Source organism: Drosophila suzukii, chromosome 3 (genome assembly GCF_043229965.1).
Source record: "Drosophila suzukii chromosome 3, CBGP_Dsuzu_IsoJpt1.0, whole genome shotgun sequence".
NCBI lineage: Eukaryota > Metazoa > Arthropoda > Insecta > Diptera > Drosophilidae > Drosophila > Drosophila suzukii.
In genome coordinates this window covers 9,012,431-9,032,320 of record NC_092082.1, presented here as the reverse complement: position 1 = coordinate 9,032,320, position 19,890 = coordinate 9,012,431, and the positions used below count along the sequence as shown (strand labels likewise).

Sequence of the window (19,890 nt, the reverse complement as noted above, 5' to 3'; positions counted from 1 at the left end):
AGCGCCAATGTTGTCTGCCAGGAAAAGCAAGCAGTGAACTGCGGAAAAATCCCCACGAAAATGAGATACGCTCTTCATTACGAAAGGAAGGGGTCAGTAATATCCTAAGATGAAAAACCCTAGAACGAGCCAAGTTTTGATCTTATTTTTACAAAAGAATTTAAGTTCTTACTCTACCTTACTTTATATTATATTAATGTATAGGTTCCTACATTTTAAACATAAAATAAAGACTATAACATTTCAAAGCATTTTTAATATTACCTGGAGACTACAAAAAATTGTCTTATTACTTAGAAGGTTACAAAAAAAGACTCATAAATACTGTTAAAATTGTTCATATAAGGGTCTGATATTTGCATATTAATAGCTCCTTACTTAATAAAGTGTTTGTGAAGAAAGTATTAATTTAACTTACCTTTTAATATAAGTATTACAAACAAAGTTTTATTTTGATGTGAGAATGTAAATTTATTATTTTTAAAAATTAAATCTAAGAACCCTTTTCTTACAATGGAATGTTTCAAGTCCAGTTGAAATACCCATCATACCTTTTCTTTTGGATACTGACTCAGTTCAGGAAAACATTGGAGGCCAGCACACGCAGCGGGCTCTATGAAGATTTACCGGTTTTAACGTTGCCAGTCAGCAGTTCACTTCCACTAAGAGTGTGTATGTGTGTGTGACGGGGCGGTAGTAGGTGTTGGGCGGTAAAAGGGGGAGTGGCAGGGTTCATGTCGCGACTGGCATTATTCGTCGCATGCCCCATGTTCGGTTTCCTGTGCGCCCTGCCATGTCGTCATGCTATCGGAGGTTGGAAGTCCGGAGATGGGACTGGAAATGGGCAGGAGGATGCGTGGAGTCGAGGATACGAGCTGCAGGATGAGGACGAAGATATGGCCGGGCCTCATGCAAAACGCGTATCGATTTGTTGGGTCACGAAGGAGGCGACGTGGCAAGTATCTCAGGTGGCACAAGTAGCAACTTCATCCCAATGTCAATACTTTAAAGAATTTTGATAATACAAAACTCAGTTAAATAATTTTATTTAATATTTATTTTAATTTATTAAGTTATTTATTTTTGCGCTACCAAACGAAGAGTTAATAATGGAATACATATATTGGGAAAAATGCACATGGTTGATCAAAAGTCTTATGTTTTTATTCTTACAAAGATCGATTTACTTTTTTTGAGATCCAAAGATACAATGGCATGACAAATTTAATAAAAACATATATTTAAAAGATTAATTATGACGGCAATGAACTCTGGAGTGTTTACTCAAAGCCCTCTTGTTAAGGACATCAACCCGCAGTGCAAAATTCAATTTATCCGGTGGGACATACAATGTGATAATTGCCGCTGGCGACACAATAAGTTTCATGATTTATGGTCGTATATCTCGTGGTACTGCATACATATTTGATGGGCGATAGCCCGCCCATAATTAGGCGTTACCACCTGAAACGGGCTCTATATCTTTTTGCGCTGAGATGTGCGTGCAACAACATTGTGGCAAATGCTATCGGTAGAGATACCCTGGGATCTGGGATATGGGATCTGGGCCTTATCAACGACCACTATCTGAACCCGAAAGCAACTCGACAAGTGCGTGCGACCCGGTAATAAACGGAGCATAAAACGGGGACCTGTTCCATCGTCATCGTCGCTTCTAGAATGGAAAATAATTAAGTTAATGCAAAATGCATTTTCAAACTGTCTGCCACTGCATAATTGCCTGTGGGCCGTATGCCATTCATAATGCGAAACTGACAGCGGGTTAAGAACTAGAATCTATCATTTTTAATAGCCCCATTTGCCATCTGAAAATATTAATTGAAATTTAATACGAGGGTTTCATTTTCACGTTCTTAAGACTAGAAAAAGGCAATTAAAATTGCAGGGAATCTTCTTCAATTGAAATTACAACTAATTATATAGGCATAACATGGGCTTTCGAAGGAGGAGTTTTCATGACTTGATACTCTTTTTAATGACCCTTTTTTACGTACTTAACTGACATGCAAATGCTAATACCATAGTTAATAATACTATGTGGGGGATAACAAAATTAAAAAAATTGTATATATATTTTTAAAGCACTTTTGTTGAATTTACGATGATGTGATGCATTTGGGATATGCATTTTTTACAGAGGGCATACAGAATATATAACCAATTTATTTTTACCCAATTGTTATTCAAAGTACATACTCGTAAGCCAAATTATGTTTGCCCAACCGATAATTTTGGTATCTTACTTCAAGTTTGCATCTTGTTAAGCAGCTTTCGTTGTGAAAAGCGATCGCGATCCTTTCAACGCTTTTTAGAAAGGATAAGTAAGAGGGAGCCTTATCCTCGCCGCCATTAAATTCATTAAAATGGCATCAAAAAGTACGAGCTGGGGCCGCGTAATGGGCCTGTAATCCATCAGCGTGTCGCCATTGACACCCGAGGGCCCTTCACTCGACGGGTAATTTCGAAAGGTTTTATATACGAAAAATATGAATTACAATGTGCGCCGCAACATGTTAATAAGATGAAGTACGTGAATATGCACTTCGGACTGAAGACTTAAGACTTCGGACTGGCAAATTCAATTAGGCGGGACGAGTCGCGACAGTCATGTGCGATAAGTGGCCGCCACAAAAGCCGCAAAAGGCAGTCGAGGTCCATAGTATATCCTAGCCTATAGCTTATCCCTTTGCCGATCTGCGGTTGAAGTTGAATGCAGCAGAGGCAGTTGCAGTTGCAGTTGCAGCTGCAGATTCATTGTGTGCGAAACGAGCCGAATGCGTAATTTAATAAACTTACGAGGGCAACTAGGAGCAGGTTCAGGACATTTGCGACAACGCCTGCCAGCAATTCGGGCGAAAACTAGTCGGGGCAACTTTAATCCCGCCTCGCATTTGCGTAATAAAAGTTTCAACTTTATTGTTAATTAAATGGCCAGGACATGACGTGGTCGAAGTGGATGTCGAAGTCGAAGTCCTTCCACTCCTTACCCAAAGGCCTTTTCACAACGCAGCTGCCTTTTGGGCCACGTCTATCAATGTAAACGTGATCCTCTGGCCCATAGCCCGAAAGTGTGGAAATTATAATAAATTTAGCCGCATTTGGCCCGCAGTTTCTGTTGGCCGTAATTATGCGGACACCTTGCCAGCCTTTTGCAGATCGAAAGCGAGCTGCAATTGCATATTGCCATATTGGCAGCGTGATGGATGTTTGGATCCCAAGTACGAAGTATCAGGCCGAATTGAAATCGATTGAGCTGCTCGTGCTCCAAAAGGAGCTTTTGCATATATGGAAGAGAAAGACACTGCAAGAAAAGAAGGTAAGGTGTATGTTAGTTGAAGAAGTATATAAAAGGGGCATAATCTTCGTGTTTTTATTTCTTCTATATTTTTATCTTTTTCCATGTTTTGATAATATTTTAAAGATTACAATTTTTCAATTTCCTAAATGACAGAAAATTTATTAGAAATACTTCTTTGAAAAAATGAACTATTTGTATCCATTCGTAGGTCCTTAAAATACGTTTATGTTCTCACATCTTAGAAAAATAGGTGTATTTTCTTTAAAATACACTTAAAACGTTTTTTAGTAACGGTGAGATCGTATGCTTTAAGTACCCTTTTATGGCCCATAATATCATCGACCTACCCAATAAATTATGCAGGTACTTCGAGCATCCTTTTTTTGCCGAGTGCAAATACTGCCACGGGTGGTCCCCCGTCAAGTGGCTGGACATTAAGATTCGTCCGGCGACTACCGTTGGCCATTTAAGACAATAAATTTCATAAATAGCTTATGCATAAAATGCAGCCAGCCCCGCTCCTGGCCACTCCATTCGAACGCCGAACAGCACTCGACTCCCGCTGCGTTGATATTAATTGGACGACATAATTGCGGGGCCACGTTGGCCATAATAATGCGGAGTGCGGTCCGTGGGGTAATTGCTCTGGAAACACGTTCCACTGGCAGCACTCCCCAATCACCAGGCTGGCAGCGAACTACTGGAGTTGGAATTTGTATAAATTTGGCTAACATCGAGGGTCCTCTTCTGTAATTATGGGTTTGTGGCACTCAGCTTTTGCACCGCTGCCTTTTTGGCGGCACATACTTGAAATTATCGGTGTGTGTCCGCCTTTAATTTATTGTCTTTGGCGCTGCCCTAAATCCAATTGTAATACAATACGCGGCATTTATCATATTTAAGTACCGACTCCAAACTCACACACATCCTGTATTTACGGCCTGCTAATACGCGGTTTAACTTTAATGAGTGCAAAGGGGACGCTTTCGCTCTCAAACTTATGGAACTTCATAAAAATATGCAGCCATTGTTAAGAATAATATTTTGCAAACGAAAAATTATACAAAAAATATTAAAGTTTGGAAAAAAACCCAGTAATCCAACATCACCACTAATCAATTTATGATATAATATATTTGTTATGATGTTCGTATTATCTCAATATTATAATTTTTTACTCAGATCCTTTCTTCAGTTCATATTTATTTACGATTTATTTGCTCATCATCAGACTGAGATTGGTTCGAAACCCGCCAGGACATTGTTATGATTATAAATATTTATTTTATGCGCTGCTTTGCTCAGCTCGGGGCTTTTCTCGCCACTCCTCGCCGAGGAAATCGGTTAAATGGACTGTGCTGTTTATTTTTTCGTAGTCCCTTAATAAGCCCCATGAAAAATGGGCAAATAAAAGAAGGCGTCTGCAGGGGGAGGCTGAAGACGATTCCTTGAGGACATAAAACATGTGTGTAAATGTGGGTGTGGCATGTGTGGAAGGGTGGGCCCGAAAAGAAAATGGCGCTGGGCCAAGGATATGGCAGAAGATAAGGACCGAGTCGAAGGAGCAGCGAACAGAAAACATGTCCAGGCGAAATTGCGCACAATTACGGGGCAGAAACGGACTGTACTTCACCTTCCGCCAGCCCCGCGCTTCTTATCCAAGCGGAAAAGAATTATTACGTTGAATTTTCCCCCAAAAAAGCAAAGGAAAAGAAAACGAAGCGAAAGAATTCTCATTTTTTGATAGCCCACCAGGACGATGCCGCAAGGATGCACGGAGAAAAAAGACTTTCAAATATTTTAGACCACCTTATGGTAAAAAAAATCATGTATTTTGGTGGAAGACAAGAGAAAGTACATTCTTGAAAGTATATGTTAGTATAATAACATTTTGTAAAGCGTTGAAAATAACACATTTTGAAAAAATTCATCGATAATGCTTTTAAAATAAATAAAAAGAAAATAAAAGCTGTTTAACAAATATATTTTTTTTAAATATAATATAGTTTTTTCATGTGCTAGAAATATCAATTTCCGGTTAAATCTATCTTCAAAGTTTTTATAAAAAAAAGTGATTGACAATTCTAAAAAAACGTTGTTCATAAATCAATTTTGTTTACTGAAAGCCAGTTTATCATTTCAGGAAGACCTTTTATCATAGCTCTTAAATCACTTAAAATATATTTTTAAAAAAATTAATAAATAATATCTTATTGAGTATTTTTCTCAGTGTCCCCAAGGATATGCCAGCCACATCGCTTGGCTCACGTGCATATGACAGTGGAGTAAACAATTTCATTTCGCGCAGCAGGACCCACAAGATAACTGCTACAAACGAGAAGCAAGATGCTGCAGTGGCGTGCGGGGAGGGGTAAGAGGGGGTGCTTTGCAGGACATCGAGTGGGTGGCGCAGGGGGCAGCAAGGACAACGACAGCACTTGAGTTCTGTTTTCGAAGCCGAGCAAGAACAACAACCACCGACAGCAGCAGCATAAGAAGTTGCGTAAATATATTGTCCTGTCGCTTATTTTTCAGGGGGCGGTGGGATTTTTTTGTATGGATTGGGGCACAGGACGAAGGACGAACTGCGAAGGACTCGCGGACTGCGGTCGGCCGGGACCAATTCGAGACTCAACTGCCAGCGCCGTGGGCGTTTGGACGCAGTTAGTCGAGCGTGCCTGGCGGATTTTTTAATGCGTGCCTCTATAAATTTTGCACGCCTTTTGTAAATGTGAAGACCAAGGAGTGAATTCCTGATGGAGGAGTGGATTTTCATATTATATAGAGGAGTGGGGAGCGGTTCATGGGCAGCTGTACACGTGGCCTGACCAGTTTTTTTCAAAAAACTGTCAAATTGTTGTTACTGTACCATTCTCCCTCGCCCTGGGGGTTTGTCTCTGTTTACGAAAGTCATGTATATTTGTCATCCAAAGCGTTTATCCCCAATATTTTTCATAAATAACAAGGAACAACCCTGCAACGAGAAAAAAGTGTGTTAAATAAGTACTATCCCAAAGAAAAGATGAAGAAAAAATAGATAAAACTTTGCTATCTTGAGTTAAAGAACTCATATATTTATAATATTAATGAAATAGTTATTTCTTGAAATTTTATTTAGTTATTCTTTTGAGAATCCATTTCCTTCTCCACCTGTTCAGTACTCAAATGAATTTTATCCTTGAGATCAAAGCAAGCCTTCAACTTCACCGTGTCCAGAAAATGCAACCAATTGTCGAATTCAACACTTTTCTCCTTCTGTTGTTGCTTAATATCATTATCGAGGATATTATTTTTTGATGCCTTGGGAGTCGCACAAAAGCCCAGTAGAAGATTGCGACGGCTGAAGTGGACCTTGTAAAATGGAGCGTCTTGGCTGGGATAAGACATTAGAAGCAAATCTTCAACATTCGAATCTTGTTTTTCAGCCTGGTTCTGTTTTCTTGAAGACCTAGTCCCATTCAGGTACTCCTTCACCAGCCGTTCAAAGTCCCAATAGGTCATCTGACAATCCTGTCCACCCACCACCAATATGTTGTTATCCAAAGCGATCTTCATGGTGTTAATAGACGACTTGTGATGTTCTAGATAACGAATCAAAGTCTCGTTGGCAGTATCCCAAACCATGATGAGTTTGTCATCTCCACCAGAAACCAAGTAACGACCGCAAATGGAGTAGGTCAAGGCGGTTATTCTGCCCCGGTGACCCCTGAAAAGTCGCACTTGGCAGGCCTTTATCACATCCCAAATTCGAACTGTTGAATCAGCAGATCCAGTGGCCAAGTAATGACGATTTGGGTGGAATATGCACACCGCAAGTTCGGCCAAATGTCCTATGAGTATACGAGCTGGTTTTCTATTATCCTGCACCCAAATTCTGGCCGTACAATCATCCGAAGCGGTGGCGAAATAAAAACCCATTGGTGCGTAAACCACATGGCATACTGGTGCCAAATGTCCAGGATATATGACCACACAACTCCAGGATAGAAGACACCACAAACGAACGGTGGAATCCTCCGAACAACTAAGCAAAAAGCGATCCTCCGGGTTGAAGGAACAGCCATAAACAGGTCCTTGATGACCGTAAAGAGTTCGCTTGGTACATTTGCTGTTGGGATCCAGCATAGCCTTATCAACACCAGCCATTCCGGTATCCAGGACTTTTAGCCAGCTTGCCGGTTTCAGTTGAACCAATTTCGAGGGTTTCAAAGAGAAAATGTGAATGGCAGAGGCTACAGTTCCCAGAGCCATCATGCTAATGCTGTCCGAAAAGTGGGCACATATTACCACCTCATCACAGGGAGGGACTGTATAAAGATAGGCCGAAGGCAGGTTATCCCGATCCAATCTTACTCGATTCTGTTCATCGTTCTTCCTATGCAGCAAATCCATTCTCTTGATATTGGGAGTATGCATCTTGTCGCCTGGGGGCAAGTGAAGATTCTTATGAGTCTGCGGTTCGTTCTTCTTCCTGCGACGTTTTTGAAGAAAAGGACGAGGGGTGAAATCTTTCTTATGCATGGGTTCCGGCGCCCCATAAAATATTGGTTCCAATAGAGGTTTACCTATCTCAAAACGCTGCTGGGGCTTTTCCTCATCATTATAGCTTTGAATATGAAAGTGGATTAACAATTTCTCCTGCTGACCTCTGGGCCATTCCTCTGTAGCAAAAATAAGCTTACGATAAGCGCTTTCCGACATTTCCATTTTAATTTTCTGGAGACCAGCCAGCAGTTTCCTTGCTTTACTCGGAACTTCTTCAGGCCTGCTAATATCCCTAAGTTTCACCAGTCTTGGTGCAAAAGAGTCATCAAATTCATCTTGATATAAAAGGATAAACGCCCTCGCCTTCTGAACCTTATCACTGACCACCATTTGCAGATAAGTCAGGACCATCAGGGGATATATCAATAGGTTGATCTCGTATTTTAGATGACTAGGAGCGGCTTGGACCAGTATCTCAAGTTTCTTGATGGCCTCTTGATAGTCCACGAAAACCGAATCCTCCTTGATGACCACCGAACTGAAGTTCTCCCTGCCCTCCGGCAGCTGAGAACTATCTTCGTAAAAATCCAAACCATCATGCAACTTACTCTGATTTCTAGTGACTTCTTCTAGCTCGGAATCACTTCGATGTTCTGCGGAATTCTGTGATCTTTCTGCATTCTTCTCCTTTTCCTCTTCATTTAAAATAGCAATAAGTTCTTCTTGAGAAATTTCACCTGTGTCAACTGGTAGCGCGGACATCTCCTCCCAGTAGCTTAGTTTACTTTGAGGTGGGTCATCTAATTGCTCCAGTATATCTTCGACCTCTGTATCGTTTTCCAAAAAACTAAGACTCAAGCCGAATTCGGAGCTTGAGTCGCTGTCAGAAAAAAAATTCTCCACTTCCTCAATGGGGCTCATGTTTATATCATCCAAATTCGGTGGGGTTTCATCCAACTCATTTGGCTTTATCATTTCTCTAAGGTTAATATATGAAAATTGGGAAAAAAGTCTAATTTGCTACTCTTAACTTACATTTCTTCTTGAATTATTTCTGGCTGTTTGGGAGTCTGGACTATTTCAAAATTTTTGGTTACTTCATCATATATTGGCATCGAGGGCATGGGACCACGGAAAACTGGCATTGAAAACGATTGTTCTTCGGGCTTTGGTTCGGAATCTTCAGTTCTTAAAGAAATAAATTAAAAATGTAATTTTTTGGGGCTTACACAATGTCCTCTAAAAATATATCCCACCTTTTATCCAAAGAACATAGACTTACATTCTTAATGCTTTCTAGCCAACCGGAGTCTGAAAATAATATTCGTTATTGGTTTCAACACGCATAACAAAAACCTACCATCAGAGTTGGAATCATCCGAATCGCTGATCCGTTCGGAATCTGAGCTGATAGTTTTTTCGCTTTTACTATCATACGCATCTCCTGAATCATCGGATCCTCCGATTTCGAGGCCCATTTGGTCCTCAAATTCTTTCAAATACCATTTGTTCATCTTCGTATGGTGGGATTCGCCTTGTGGCTCTTTGGTTTTTTGTTCTTTCTGTTTATCCTCAAGATTCATAAGTGCCTTTCGTATCTCATCCCTTGAATCATTGGAATCCGAATCGGACGTTGTGTCCACATTTTCATATGGCGTCTTAGGGGTTTCCTCGATGGTGAGGTAATGCCTTTCTTGGACTTGATATGACCCAGAATAACAACTAGAACTAGCATCTTCTTCTACATCATGGAATTCATTCCGTTTGGACGACAAACACTGGGTCTACCAATGAATTTTGTTGATTAAGTTATTAAAGAGTAGTGTAACTGTTTCCACTTACTGTCTTGGCTCTCTTCATGGTTTTAACGCTAGTTCGATATTTTAGTAAGTTAAGACTGATTACCTTTCAGCAAAGTACAATTTTATTGTACTTGTCAAGTTTTTAGTTTGACAGCTTCTTATTGTGTGGCTGCATTTTTTACAACTCTTGTGACCAAAATACAACCAATTATACAAACTTAAAAAATACTAAAAGTTGGTAAACACTTTAGCAAACAAGTTAGGGCATTCCATTATGTTTTAAATCACTACAATTTTTAAAAAATGAATTTTTGGAATAATTAAATTTGTCTTTCGAGTAAGCCTTTTGATTAAAAATAAAACTTTAAATAGGAGTTACTTAAAAAACGCTCTAGAAAAATTCAAAAGAGTTGATTTCTGGGTACAATGTGCCCACATTTGGTGCAAAAATAAAAGACATCATGGCATTGCCAGCTCAACTTTTGCGGTCGGTTTTTTATTTTCGAATATTTCCTCTTTTTTCCACAATTTTTTCCCGACATGAAGCGACGACGACCGCTGATCTGAAACAAAATGCTGGCACAGCATCACATCACATGAGGGCGCTAGAATATCCAGGGTGTCCTTAAAAAACGAGGGGTGGCGGAGGGGTCCGTAGGTAGGAAAAAATTAATTTGCATACCCAATATTCAACGGATTTGCTGCTGTGGCGAGGTTTACCCAGCTACTGTCCGTTTGAGGGATTCGCTTATTTTAAAGATACCCTTTAAAAAGATTTTCACGACTTCTAAGGCAAAATATATTATTTTATTTGGTATTTTCTACCAACATAATAAGTACTATTCAAATACAGTAAATACATATATTTAGGAACTTAAACGAACTTCAATTTCATCTGCAAAAGTTGGTGTTATGATATGAACATTAATAGCTTAGGTAGCATCTATTATTGTATTAATCAGAATTTTTAAAATATTTTACAGGGTAGTTCTTGCTTGTTACTCAAAGAGGACCTTACATCTTGATTTCCCTTTTTTTCCACAGCTCACTTGTTAGTGGAATTGTGCGAGTATGCTGGCGAACCGAACCCGCGGATGCGTTTGGAATTCTTCTGTAGTTCGGGCAATATGTCGGTCCTGGCAACTCACTTTGCAGGACACAAAAATAAGAGGAGATGGGCGAAAAAAATGAATATACGAAAAACAGGCGACAGGACAACCCGCAGCAGTAGCAGAAAATGCTGCTGCATATTGTTTTGTAATTTCCGCCATGATTTATGGCATTCGGTAAAAGCACTTTAAGTTCTTTAAAAAAAACGCTATCAAAAACTAAAAATATAGCTATCTAGGGATCAGTATGTGTGTCAATAATCAAGGGCCACAGTTAGATGTCGACAATGGCAAACAAAGCCTCATTATTGGCAGCAACAATAGCCAAATCACTTGATATGTAATGCTGGCCATAAATAAATCACACTGCAGCATAATCCATTGTAAAGTGTCGAAAAACTGCAATTGAAATGCAAATCAATGCAAATCGATACTTGAATCATCACCAGCCGCAGCAGAATCAGAATCGGATTCCGAATCAGAAACTTGAACATGAATGATTCATGCAACGCACGCGAACATTCAAATGCAAATGTCAGAATGCAAAATCCGAAATGCAAAAATTATCCACAAATGCAAATTTTGCGAGTGCGAAAGACCCGCTGTGAGGGCAACAATCAAATCAAAATAAATGCACCGCACAAATACAAATCCCAAACTGCAACAAAGCCAAAAATAAACACACAGCAAACAATGCAGCTTGCGGATTTTCGCACTTCCGGTTAACTGTTGCTAATTTGATTAGGGAATTTTCCAAGGGGGCGGGGGCCAGATGAAAAACGGGGCGTGGCAAGCGAAAAGGCCATAAACATTTTTAGCTGCTGCTGATTTCGCTTTGGCCTGCCAACTTATGCAAATTATCCTGTGTGATTTATGCCCAGAATTTTCTCGCCTTCCAGCAGAAACTTTGCTCCTTGGGGTGCTGCTGTAAATTGAATTTTACAAAATACCGTAGACCGTCGGTGGGTTTCATTTTTAAATATTTTGTTTCTCTTTTACTGAAAAATTTTTGTAAGTTTTTGTAATTTTTAAAAATATTTATTTTTAAATTAGTTGCTTGATTTGAAGACTACAGGTAAATTTTGATTTAAGTATTAAATTGTAAAAACCTTAAAAGTTCATTTGAAATATTTTCATAATTTTCAAAGTGATAAAGGGGAACATTTTCTTAATCTATACCGTTCTGTTAAAGATAATAATAACATAACAAAACTTCCCAAGGCCTTACTTAGTTTCAAAGAAATAATTGTATCTGCGATCTAGAGTAGTTTAAAAATATTTTCACACGCAATCCAAGGAAGCTGGAATTGCTCTTTTAAGGTCCTGATTCTCATATTCAAATTTGTATGGTATGCGCATGCATATTCAATTCAATCATATCCTGTCATGTTGCCACCAGGAAACTGGTTCTTGTGCCATTGAGTAAAGCCCTTCTTACCTTTCCTGTCTACCATTGTCTCGTCCCCAGAACTTGTCCGTGTCGATTGTCATGCTAATTGAGGCAAAAAGGATTCCCAGGACTCAGGACTCACGCCAGGTAGAGGTTGAGGCTGCTCGGAAACTTAGTTCCTTCGCAGACATTGTCGCGTAAAGTGCTCGAAGGAGGGCAGTCGTTAAATAAACCATAAAACAAGCAGTCAGCCATGGAAAACAAATAAAGCCCACCCACTCAAATAAGCCGGTGGGTGGGGAAAAACCAAGGAGGGAAAACGGAAAATGTCCCCGACCCCACAGAAACCACAAGCATGACAAACATTAACACGGCCTCTGACGCAATTTAACACCAATTACAATATCCGTTACATCTAATTATTGTAAGCGGCCCACAAGGAAGCCACTGGGCAGCCGTCTTGCCGACTAAATTAAAGAAAAACACCGCTGCCCAGGACATGGGTGGCGCCATTTGCGGTTGCCAGGACATTAACAATGAAAACTCCCGTCCGAAGGAATAAAAAATACAAAAAAAAAACACACACACACCGGGAAAACGGAGCAGCAAATGGCGGCTATAAAACAACAGAGAACAGAACCCATGAAATATGAGCAGGAAGCTCAAGGAAAACAGAACTGTGGGTGGCTGGGGCGAACATTTCTTAATTTCCAACAATTTACGCTGAAAGCTTTCAGCGCTCAAATGACGCACGGACGGCTGCAGGACTCCAACTGTGTTTTTTCTCCTTATTTCACTGGCTCTGTTTTCTGGCTCTGGCCAGGGCGACGATGATGATCTAACGCCATTATTTCCCCGCCAAACGACAGGCAGTTGTTAATGGGGCTTACCACTTAAGCGCGACGGCATAAAATAAACACGCGGTCTGCAGCCGCCACTGCCACTGCCACGCCCACGCACACCGCCCACCGCCCAACCTCGGATGTCCTGGCAAATTAATTAACATGCCGCCCAGTCGCTGGCAATATTTTCCACACTGAAAATCTTATGACCAAACTGAGATGAGTTTATAAAATTCCATTAAACAAATAAAAAACCAAAAAAAAATGTTCTTACATTTATGTGATAAAGGATGCGAAATAAAAATATTTTTGAACGTTTAAAAATTTAATCTAAAACATAAACTTTCACAGTTGGTTTTAAAATAAACGGACGTGTGATTATTAATACCGAGTTTTTATCTTTTCTTAAGATCTAAGTCTCATCCAAAAACAAATTGTTCTTCATGATATTTTGTTTCATTAAGGCCCACAATTAAAGCCTACTATATTTAAAATATAAAAAATATTACTTATTTTTAAAAAATGATTATGCTATTTTGAAAATCATACACCTGTGAAAATTTATTTTCTACTATTTCCCAAAGTTTTTATATACATTTTTCCTAGTGCAGCTTTCCGATGTTTTTCTTCCATTCTTTTTTTTCATTGCTGTTTTTGTCTTTTGGCGTTTTTTTCTTCGGCTTAATTGTGGACCATCGTCTTCAGTCCTTCAGGGTGTCCTGTTCCCCCTCAAAAAAATATTGGGATTGGGGAGTTGGCCAGCGGCAGTTTAACAATTAAGAAACGTTTAAAGTTCGGTGAATTTGGGGCGCGGCTTTCCTTTGATTACAAGCCACGAGCAGCAGCAGCAACAGGATCTGGTGAGGTGAGGACCTCTGAGGTCCTTCGCAGGACATTCGACATACGCGGCACGTTGTCTGCATCCGTTTGACACCTTTTGTCGGGCCCAAAATGGCACAGGAAATGAGCTGGCCGTACGTGACTTGTTTTCCTTGTGGCCCAGCAAATTGGAAATGTAAAATATTCGACTGCTCAGGCCCGATTGTTGGACTGCTTGAAAGGGTCAGGAAGATCCTGGGATCCCCAAAGACACTCTCTCTTTAAGCTGACCCCAAGTCGGGAGACTGTTTAACATTCCAAATTTGTGCACTCGCTCAATTTCCTTCCATTCCCCAAATGTAATTACCCAAAAAGGGCGGCTACGCAATCTTTTTGATTTGACACGAATTTCTCGGCCCAACTCCGGCCGGAATAATTAGTGTCCATTGAAGGGGCTCTGCCACGGGAGCTACGTGCCAAACAAAACGCCCTGCGGCAAGGACGAAGACTCCTTGGAGGACTGTCCTCGCCGACGTCGTCCTGGCATAATTGCAATTAAAATGTTCGCCGGGAAGTGCAAACACTTGGAGGCAATTGCCGTGCACAGAAATAATAACAGGCAGATTGCGCAAATTAAAATATAATTAGAGACAAACAAGACGCCCAGTTGGGGAGGTGGGGAAATGGTTTTAAGATATGGCGGGCCTTGGGAGAAATTAGGGAAAATAGGTTTAAGACATTAGAAAATATACGAACAAATTTAAAGTAATTAAAAGTTGCAGCAATAAAGCAATAAAATATAAAAAGTAGCCAACTGAAAAAGTATGATCCTTAAAGCCAAAAAATAAAATGGTCTATAGAAATTTTTAACAGATGACTACATCACATACAATTTATAAAAAATGTTTACTCTTAAGTTGTCCCTATTATTCCAAAATTATTTTTACAATGGTATAACTTATTTTTATAACGTTTTTTTGGAAAACTAATTTATTCGTTAGGATTTTTCTTGGATTTTAAACTATATTTTTAAAGCTATAACTACATAAAATACAACCCCTTTCCACTCATCGAATTACAGTGCATATAGTGGCGCCCCCTGGCGGGCGGTGGCCGGGGAACGCCACGCACTTTCCACTGGAAGAAGTTTTGTGCTCGACTGGAAATTAGCGTGAGACAGCCCACCTTTTATTTTTTTCCCTTGAGGGTTGAACGAGTGAGCGAGAGGCAGACACCTTGGGTGCGTGTTAGAAAGAGAGAGATAACCTTTATAGAGGAGGGGGGTTCGAATACCTGGTAGCATAGCTCCCAACTAACGAGCAAGTAATTTTGTGGGCCAACTGAGCTGCCCGGCAGCGTCTTTAATGTTTCCTTGGCTACTTTAAGCCTCCGTTGTCTTGGCCTTTTCCCCACATTAAGTATACGCCGTGATGGTGAGGTGGTAAATGGTGAGGGTGGTGCTTTCGTTTACTTTTTTTCCGAGGGGTAGGCCTGTGAGGGTCGTTTTTTTTTGGCCACACCTTCCATTCTCACAGGGGTGACTAAGCAAGGAATATATTTTTCGTTTTTTTTCGCTGCGTGCGCCGTGCGTTCGCTTTTACTTTTGTTTGCCCGGATTTTCGATCGAAAAAAAATATATAGAATAAACGAAAAAAATAAATAAAATAAAAGCGAAATGAGGAAGAACGAAATTTGTTTCGCTGCTGCCTTATGAAATGTCAAAACTTCAAAGCGAACTCAACTTAAATGCAAGAAAATGAGAAAATATTCACTTGAGTGCGTATGAGTATGCGCCATCGAGGCTGGGCATCCTCATCCTGTTTGGCTGATTTTGAGCCCATTGTCCTGGCGTCCTTGTTGTTTTTGTTTGCGATGCTGCTGCTGCTGTTTGAACTGTTGTTGATAGCCTTTATTAGTTGTTGGCCCAAAGCCTAGGCGCTTACGCATTTCCCCCGCACTTTCACTTCCTGTCCCGAAATCGCCACATCACGACTCGTGCGCTCTGCAAATAGATATAATTTCGAGCTGCCCTCCTTGTTTCCATTTTCCCTGGTTTTTCCATTTGGAAATTCACTTTTTTTCCGGCAGCAAATTTTATTAAAAAATTTTATATTAAATCAATTGCGTGGAGATTTTCTCCTTATCTTGGGTTTTTCTGGCCGGGGTGTCAGATGTGCTCATGCATAAAGTTGTTTGGATGGGAGCTGTTTTGATGGAATTGAAATAAATTCAGTTACATTTATTGGCAAATCGATGAGGAAAACAAGAAACCAAGATTTATTACCATTTAACCTAAAATGTTCTTTTTTTTTTAATAATATAATATATGCAATCGAAATAGAAACAAATTAAACATATACCTATCAGTATTTCTACACTTAATAAATTATTTAACTATGAAATGCTATTAATTACACTTTTATATTTCTCCTTGAAGTGTAAGTTACCATGAAACGATTTTATTGCTAAATACCTTAATTAAGTTGTCAATATTTTGACATAAGATATCTGCCAGACTATAAAAGGAGGTTTTCCCAACTGTTGGGAATCACTTTTCCTATAAGATTGTATCCAAAGAGTTGTCAGTGAAAATGGCGAAAATAGAGCCTGTCGAGCGGTACCGCAAGGTCATTCGGATGATACGTTTTTGCGTGGGATTCTGCGGAAATGATGTTGCAGATCCCAATTTTCGAATGTGGTGGCTCACCTACTCTGTAATTGCCTCCATTTTCTTCTTTTTTGCCTGCACAGTATATACCATATACGTGGGCGTGGTTATCAATGGAGATCTAACAGTGATCCTTCAGGCATTTGCTATGGTAGGATCGGGATTCCAAGGATTAACCAAGCTATTGGTCACCGCCAATATGGCTTCTGAGATGCGAGGAATTCAAAACACTTATGAGAATATCTACAGGTAGGAGTGCCATTTTCCCAGAAATATTTTAATTTCAATATGTTTATTTCGTTCTGTCCTCAGTGAGTACGGTCCCAAGGGTGGTGAATATGCCAAATGCCTGGAAAGCAGAATCCGTATAACCTGGCAATTGATCATCGGCTTTATGATCGGTTACATTATCCTCCTGGGTCTCATTGTCGGTTTTCCAATCTTCTATTTGGTGGTTCTGCACGAGAAGGTTTTGGTCATGCAGTTCATGATGCCACTACTTGATCACACTACCGATAGAGGTCATCTGGTGCTCACTGCTATCCATGTGGGATTTATTGTTTTCGGTGGTTTGGGCAATTACGGCGGAGATATGTACTTCTTTCTTTTCGTCACCCATGTGCCTTTAATTAAGAACATATTCTCTTTGAAGCTGGAGGAATTCAACGAGGTTGTTGTCAAAAGAAATGAGTTCCCAAGAATGAGGGCCATGCTCTGTGATCTCTTGACATGGCATCAGCTTTATTCTAGGTAAAAAAATATTGGTGATTAGAGGTTTTCTTTAAATTTCTTATCATAACTTTATATTATTTTCCAGCATTCTTCAGACCACCAAAAAGATCTATAGCATCGTTTTATTTGTTCAGCTTTCCACAACTTGCGTAGGACTTCTGTGTACCATCTCTTGCATATTTATTAAAGCCTGGCCCGCAGCTCCTCTTTATCTAATATACGCTGCCATAACACTTTACACTTTCTGCGGACTGGGCACTTTGGTGGAAAATTCTGTAACTTAATCATGTCTTTCCCAAGAAACAGTAATTAATACATGCTTTTTAGAATGAGGAATTTCTCAGTGTGATCTACACGAACTGTTTGTGGTATGAGCTGCCTGTAAAAGAGGAGAAGCTACTTATCCTGATGATAGCCAAGGCCCAGAAAGAGGTTTGCCTCACCGCCGCCGATATGGCTCCTTTATCGATGAATACAGCTCTCCAGTTGACCAAGGGAATCTATAGTTTCAGCATGATGTTGATGAACTACTTGGGAAAGGATAACTAAGGAGCTTATTATAACTTAAAATATCGTGAACATTTTATCTATTGTATTGTAGAAACCACACTTTAATAAAAATGTTAGATGAATTGGTATTATTATTCATTAAAAAACATCAAATTTAACATACATTGACCAATTGTAAAAAAGTAGAGAAACAATAGAATCTACAAAGGATTTGCCTTGGTTTAACCATTAACTAACACCTTTTCGTTGAATTCTTCTATTCATGCTTCAAAAAACCCAATCCACTCCCAGACCTTCGGTGTGAAAAAAGATTCCTCTCAATATGAACACCGCAGTGCAACTTTCAAAGTCCATTTACTATGTTCTTATGCTGCTGAAATGAATTTGGGCGGGGAGGAAAGCTGATTAATTTTTGCTCTTTGTCTAATGAACTTGCCGCAAAAGAATTTAATAAACAGTCCCGCACTTTATGGGCCCACAAAAAATGATGTCTGCCAGGCCACAGACCATGAAAAATAGTAAAACCAAAAAAAAAGAAAGAAGACGTGGCAGGAGAAAAGAAAAACGCAGGCGATGCAAATGAGGGAAAAGTATGAAAAAGCATCGCTGGTAAGTTGTAAAAATTGTCTTTTAATGCCGCGCAAATCCAGCAGATTGCCACGTAGTGCTAATAAAATAAAGTTATGTCCGGGCATAAAGAACAAAAAGCCCGCGCACCGCTAAAACGCACCCGAAATAGTGTACTTCGGTACAAAAAAGTAAAAACCCACCAAGATCCACAAAAAATGGCGTTGAAAACTGAGTGCGCGGGCGCAAGGCGAAGGCCAAGATGGATGATGGGGTGGTGAGAGGGGGCGGCGAGGTCGGTAAACGCATCATTAATCAAATGTCCGAAGCGTAAGCACCGTTATTCATCATTGCTTATGGATAAGGTGCTCCACCGCCCCATCCACCCACTCGAAAGACCGCCTCATCCCCCAGCGGAAGCCCCTCAAGAAAGTCGGCATGAGTTGCTATATTCATCGGGCTGTTTTTTAGGTAATGAGAATTTTTTTGGAGCCCCAAAAATAATAAATAAAAATGAAAATATTGTAGATTTTAAAAAAAATTTTGGTTTCAAATAAAAATATTTTAACAATGATTTAAACCTCTGGAAGGATTTTTAATAGTGTGCAAATATATTGAATTTAATTTACAATTTGAAGTATTTTTTGTATTGTATTGAAATTGTTTTTTATTCATGTCGTTGATAAACCTCGTTACTAAGAATCAGAAAAAATATATTATAAATAAAATATATAAAAACTAATACGATTTATTACAAAATACTAACTTAATTTAATGAGATCAAATATAAAAGTTCTTTAAATAAATAGTATAATATTAAAAATATTTTCTTTCAGACAAATCATTTTTCTATCGATGGAACTCACAAAATAAAATCCCAAAAATGACTTTCACATTTTTATATAATTTCTTTAGACCTCTGGCAACTCACACACACGTGGCCGAGAAGCTCAAGAAAATCCTCAAAAAGTGAACTCTAGTCTAGAGCTCCCCCTACCAACCACTATATTATGCTGAATATCCCACCCTAATCACTTTCTAGACCACCCTAATGGCGCATATCAATTTGGCTCAGCCACGTGCTGATGATTTCTTTCCTTTCTTTTTCTCCAATTTTTGGTATTTACTTTACTTAATTTTTTTTTGGGGGAAATGTTTGGCTATATTTTTTGAAGAGCTTGTAGTGTATATTATTGCGGCCTGAAAGTGAATTTCGTGGGTTCCTTTTGGCTGGAACATCATAAATCAGGCTTACATTGCACAGAATCATCAAACAGGCGACAACTTTTCGCAGGAAAGGCGGTGAGAGAACGATGAACAGGAACTGCTAATGGAGTTTTTACATTAGAGATTGCTTCCCGTTGCCAGAATGTTGTTTTTATCGGGTCTACAACATCGAGATGCTGCTCTAACACCCCTTCAAGTGTCAGTTACATATTGTCGGGACAACAAAACGCTTCACTTTCCATCACAGGCAGCAACAACCCGAAAAAAAACACACCAAAAAAAAGGTTAGAACCAAAAAATTTGCATACACAGCAGCTGAAACAGGATGCGTCCTTTTTTTTCCTGCTGTTGTGGTTGTCTGTCCAGGAAGTGTGCACATTGAAAGGTTTTCTTTTTTACACTCCACGTCGGCAGCTTTTT

At 39.6% G+C, this 19,890-nt stretch overlaps 2 protein-coding genes across 3 annotated transcripts; one reads left to right on the top strand and one right to left on the bottom strand.

Annotated features, from left to right (window-relative positions):
- Positions 1–6,363: 6,363 nt before the first annotated feature.
- Positions 6,364–9,797, bottom strand: can (cannonball). Its single transcript, XM_017077555.3, has 5 exons — positions 9,647–9,797; positions 9,165–9,588; positions 9,061–9,115; positions 8,840–8,992; positions 6,364–8,783 (listed from the first exon to the last, which is right to left on the bottom strand). Exons 1-5 carry the CDS (start codon positions 9,662–9,664, stop codon positions 6,434–6,436), a joined length of 3,000 nt encoding a protein of 999 aa, XP_016933044.3. The 5' UTR covers positions 9,665–9,797; the 3' UTR covers positions 6,364–6,433.
- A 6,522-nt stretch (positions 9,798–16,319) lies between these two features.
- Positions 16,320–17,796, top strand: Or67d (Odorant receptor 67d). Of its 2 annotated transcripts, none has more exons than XM_036815434.3 (4): positions 16,320–16,683; positions 16,747–17,028; positions 17,087–17,184; positions 17,252–17,441. In XM_036815434.3, the coding sequence occupies exons 1-3, from the start codon at positions 16,358–16,360 to the stop codon at positions 17,136–17,138; spliced, it is 660 nt and encodes a 219-aa protein (XP_036671329.3). In that variant the 5' UTR covers positions 16,320–16,357; the 3' UTR covers positions 17,139–17,184; positions 17,252–17,441. The 2 variants fall into 2 exon arrangements, with proteins under 2 accessions (XP_036671329.3, XP_016933045.4); XM_017077556.4 differs by adding an exon at positions 17,494–17,796 and having other exon boundaries at positions 16,323–16,683; positions 16,747–17,184.
- Positions 17,797–19,890: the final 2,094 nt, after the last annotated feature.

What these genes read in the sequence shown, in the direction of transcription:
- can (XM_017077555.3), bottom strand. An exon ending in GGATGATTCCAACTCTGATG is followed by an intron (nt 9,116 to 9,164) that starts GTAGGTTTTTGT and finishes TATTATTTTCAG; the next exon opens with ACTCCGGTTGGCTAGAAAGC. An exon ending in CTATGTTCTTTGGATAAAAG is followed by an intron (nt 8,993 to 9,060) that starts GTGGGATATATT and finishes TATTTCTTTAAG; the next exon opens with AACTGAAGATTCCGAACCAA.
- Or67d (XM_017077556.4), top strand. Translation starts at nt 16,358, where the DNA reads ATGGCGAAAATAGAGCCTGTCGAGCGGTACCGCAAGGTCATTCGGATG. An exon ending in ACTTATGAGAATATCTACAG is followed by an intron (nt 16,684 to 16,746) that starts GTAGGAGTGCCA and finishes TTCTGTCCTCAG; the next exon opens with TGAGTACGGTCCCAAGGGTG. An exon ending in TGGCATCAGCTTTATTCTAG is followed by an intron (nt 17,185 to 17,251) that starts GTAAAAAAATAT and finishes ATTATTTTCCAG; the next exon opens with CATTCTTCAGACCACCAAAA.